Source organism: Triticum urartu, chromosome 2A, assembly GCF_056163025.1.
Source record: "Triticum urartu cultivar PI428250 chromosome 2A, HENAU_Tu73, whole genome shotgun sequence".
Taxonomy (NCBI): domain Eukaryota; kingdom Viridiplantae; phylum Streptophyta; class Magnoliopsida; order Poales; family Poaceae; genus Triticum; species Triticum urartu.
The window spans coordinates 361,258,448-361,262,742 of NC_141874.1; the positions used below are offsets into that span (position 1 = coordinate 361,258,448).

General features: G+C 43.9%; 1 protein-coding gene across 1 annotated transcript; it reads right to left on the reverse strand.

Annotated features, from left to right (window-relative positions):
* Positions 1–2,543: 2,543 nt before the first annotated feature.
* Positions 2,544–3,092, reverse strand: LOC147985112 (uncharacterized). The gene has a single exon (XM_087541414.1). The coding sequence runs from the start codon at positions 3,090–3,092 to the stop codon at positions 2,544–2,546; it is 549 nt and encodes a 182-aa protein (XP_087397540.1).
* Positions 3,093–4,295: the final 1,203 nt, after the last annotated feature.

Here is a 4,295-nt window from a genome sequence, read left to right on the forward strand (position 1 = left end):
ATTAAGATCAATAGGATCACTTCCACTAGCAACCAATTTCACAAGACCATCAACTTTTTCACTCAAAGAAGAAATTTCTTCAACCGAATTAACTTTTTTACTAGTAGAAGCTCTTTCGGTATGCCATTGCGAATAATTTTCCATAATATCATCAAGAAATTGGGTGGCTTCACCCAAAGTAATTTCCATAAAAGTACCACCCGCTGCGGAATCTAAAAGATTACGAGAAACAAAATTCAACCCCGCATAAAAAATTTGTATGATCATCCAAAGATTGAACCCATGAGTAGGGCAATTCCTTAGTGTCATTTTCATCATTTACCAAGATTCTACAACATGCTCATGTTCAAGTTGCTTGAAATTCATGATCTGGGTTCTAAGGGAAATGTTTTTTGAGGGAGGAAAATACTTAGTGATAAAAGCATCTTTGCACTTATTCCAAGAATTGATACTATTGTGAGGCAAAGAAGAGAACCAATTTTTTGTAGAATCATGCAAGGAAAATGGAAATAATTTCATTTTGACCACATCATTGTCCACATCTTTTTTATTTTGCATATCACATAATTCCACGAAGGTATTAAGATGGGAAGCGGCATCCTCATTAGGAGTACCAGAAAATTGGTCTTTCATAACAAGATTTAGCAAAGCAGTATTAATATCACAAGTCTCCGCACTAGAGGCGGGAGGAGCAAGCGGAGTGCCGATAAAATCATTGTTGTTGATATTTGAGAAATCACATAACTTTGTGTTCTCTTGAGTCATGATGACTACACAACAATATTGCACTCAAAAACAGATCCGGCAAGAAAACGGCGAAAGGAAAGAGAGGCGAATAAAACGGCAATTTTTTGTGAAGTGGGGGAGAGGAAAATGAGAGGCAAATGGAAAATAATGTAAATTGCAAGGAGATGAGATTTGTGAATAGGAACCTGGTATATGTTGAAGATCCTCGCTGGCAACGACGCCAGAAATTCCTTTTGATGTCGCTTGAAGCTACGTCGGTCTTTCCCCAAAGAGGAAGGGATGATGTAGCATAGCGGCGGTAGGTATTTCCCTCAGGTATGAAACCAAGGTTATAGAACCAGTAGGAGAACCAAGCAAGACAACCTAAATAGCACCTGCACACAAACAACAACTTCTCGCAACCCGACGTGTTAAAGGGGTTGTCAATCCCTTCCGGATTACGGCGCCTCAAGATAAGCAAACGTATGTGAGGTAAATTTGTAGTAGATTGATAGATCGAATGCCAAATAAATAAATAAGAATAAATTGCAGCAAGGTATTTTTTGGTTTAATAGATCTAACAATAAATGCAAGAGAAAAGTAGATCGCAAAGGCAAATATATGAGAAAGAAGACCCGGGGGCCGTAGGTTTCACTAGTGGCTTCTATCGAGAAAATAGCAAACGATGGGTCAACAAATTACTGTTGGGAAATTGATAGAACTTCAAATAATTATGACAATATCCAGGTAATGATTATTATATAGGCATCACATCCAAGATTAGTAGACTGACTCCTTCATGCATCTACTACTATTACTCCATACATCGACCGCTATCCAGCATGCATCTAGTGTATTAAGTTCATGGAGAAACGGAGTAATGCAATAAGAACGATGACATGATGTAGACAAGATCTATCTATGTAGAGATAAATCCCATCGTTTTATCCTTAGTATCAATTGTACATTTGTGTTGTTTCCCTTTCTGTCACTGGGATGAAGCACCGTAAGATCGAACACAGTACAAAGCACCTCTTCCCGTTGCAAGATAAATATATCATGTTGGCCAAACAAAACCAAAATATAAGAGAAGAAATACGATGCTATAGGCAATCATGCATATAAGAGATCAAAGAAACTCAAATAACTTTCATGGATATAAAAAGATATAACTGATCATAAACTCAAAGTTCATCGAATCCCAACAAACACATCGCAAAAGAGTTACATCATATGGATCTCCAAGAGACCATTGTATTGAGAATAAAGAGAGAGATGAGGCCATCAAGCTACTAACTACGGAGCCGAAGGTCTACAAAGAACTACTCACGCATCATCGGAGAGGCACCAATGGAGGTGGTGAACCCTATCCGAGATTGTGTCTAGATGGGATCTGGTGGTTCTGGACTCTGCGGCGGCTGGATGAATATTTCATCGACTCCTCTAGGGTTCTGGGATTTTTGGGATATTTATAGAGCAAAGAGGTGGTCCGGGGGACACCCGAGGTGGGGACAACCCACCAGGGCGCTCCTGGGCCTCCCGGGGCGCCCTGGTGGGTTGTTCCCCCTGGGGGCACCCCCAGCCGCAGCCAGGGCCTGTGGTGTTCCTTCTGGACCATAAAAATTCTCTATAAAGTTTCGTGGCATTTGGACTCCGTCTGATATTGATTTTCTGCGATGTAAAAAAACACAGAAAAAACATGAACTGGCACTTGGCACTATGTCAATTGGTTAGTACAAAAAAATGATATAAAATGACCATAAAATAATTATAAAACATCTAAGATTGATAATATAACAGCATGGAACAATCAAAAATTATAGATACGTTGGTGACCTGTCAGGGCTCTGGTAGTCCTTGTTGACTTGTCTCACCACAAGGTGTGAATCTCCACAGATGATCAGCTTCTTAATCCCCAACTCTGTCGCAATCCTGAGCCCGGCAAGGAGCCCTTCATACTCTGCAGTGTTGTTGGTAGCCCTTTCTCGGGAAAAGTGCATTTGGACTATGTACTTCAGGTGCTCTCTAGTGGGTGCGATGAAGAGCATGCCAGCCCCCGCACCCTGTAGTGAGAAAGCACCATCGAAGTACATGATCCACTCTTGGGGCGCTTCCTTGCTAGGAATGACTGTCTCCAGCGTCTCTTCATCTGGAGTTGGTGTCCATTCTGCAATAAACTGTGCCAATGCTCTGCTCTGAATAGATGACGTGCTCTCAAACTTCAAACCAAAGCTTGATAACTCCAGAGCCCATTCCACTATATTTCCAGTGTCCTCAGGGTTCCTCAGTATGAGTTGCAAGGGGAAGCGGGTGACAACCATGATCTCGGGGGCTTGGAAGTAATGGCGCAGTTTCCTTGAGGCCATGATGAGGCCAAAGATCAACTTTGGCATGCCAGAATACCTTGATCTAGCCCCCTGAAGTAGGGAGCTGACAAAGTACACTGGCCGCCACTACAAGAAAAAGACACATCCGTGACATTTTGGGCCTAATGAATTTTTTCTGACATTTTGACACTTCTATGACGATAATTGTGACAAAACTCGGTACCATCATAGATGTGGTGGGCTCCTACTTCCATGACAAAAATCATGACAGGAAATGGGTTTTCGTCCTGGGCGGTACGGAGACACACCAGCATGACATTCTTTGGGCCATCCATGACGGAAAAAATCGTGGTAGAAGTGAGGGCGAGGAAAATTTCGAGGAGTTCCCGGCTACGGTGGGTGGTCGAGGCCGAGCGATGCACGGAGGTTTGCGCATTTCTCTTGTACACGTACGTGCGTGTGTGCGGGGCGTTGCGCTCTAACTGAACCCGAGCAAGGCATCGGGCTCTAACTTAACCTGAGCGATTGCAATAGCTACGTTACTGAACCCCGATCGATCCCTTGCTGTTAACTTAACCCTAGTGATTCCTTCCCTACTACTGCTATCTGAAGCCGATCAAAGCTGCCACTTGATGAACAGTCCCAAGAGGGGGTTGGATGAACAGGATCCCATGGTAGTAGAGGTCGTTGCCGCTGGATGAACAGGACCCCAATCGAGGAGGTGGGGTAGATGAACAGTAGCCGGTGGAGGGACCATGTGGAGGGCTGGTTGAACAGGACCCCGTGGAGGGCTGGTTGAAGAGGACCCCGTTGAGGGAGTCCTGGATTAGGGGTTCATCGGACAGCCGGACTATATACTTTGGCCGGACTATTGGACTATGAAGATACAAGATTGAAGACTTCGTCCCGTGTCCGGGTGGGACTCTCTTTTGCGTGGAAGGCAAGATTGGCAAATCGCATATGTAGATCTCCTTCTCTGTAACCGACTCTGTGTAACCCTTGCCCCCTCCGGTGTCTATATAAACCAGAGGGTTTAGTCCGTAGGACAAGACCCATCATAACCATAGGCTAGCTTCTAGGGTTTAGCCTCTACGATCTCATGGTAGATCAACTCTTGTAATACTCATATCATCAAGATCAATCAAGCAGGAAGTAGGGTATTACCTCCATCGAGAGGGCCCAAACCCGGGTAAACATTGTGTCCCTCACCTCCTGTTACCATCAGCCTTAGACGCATAGCTC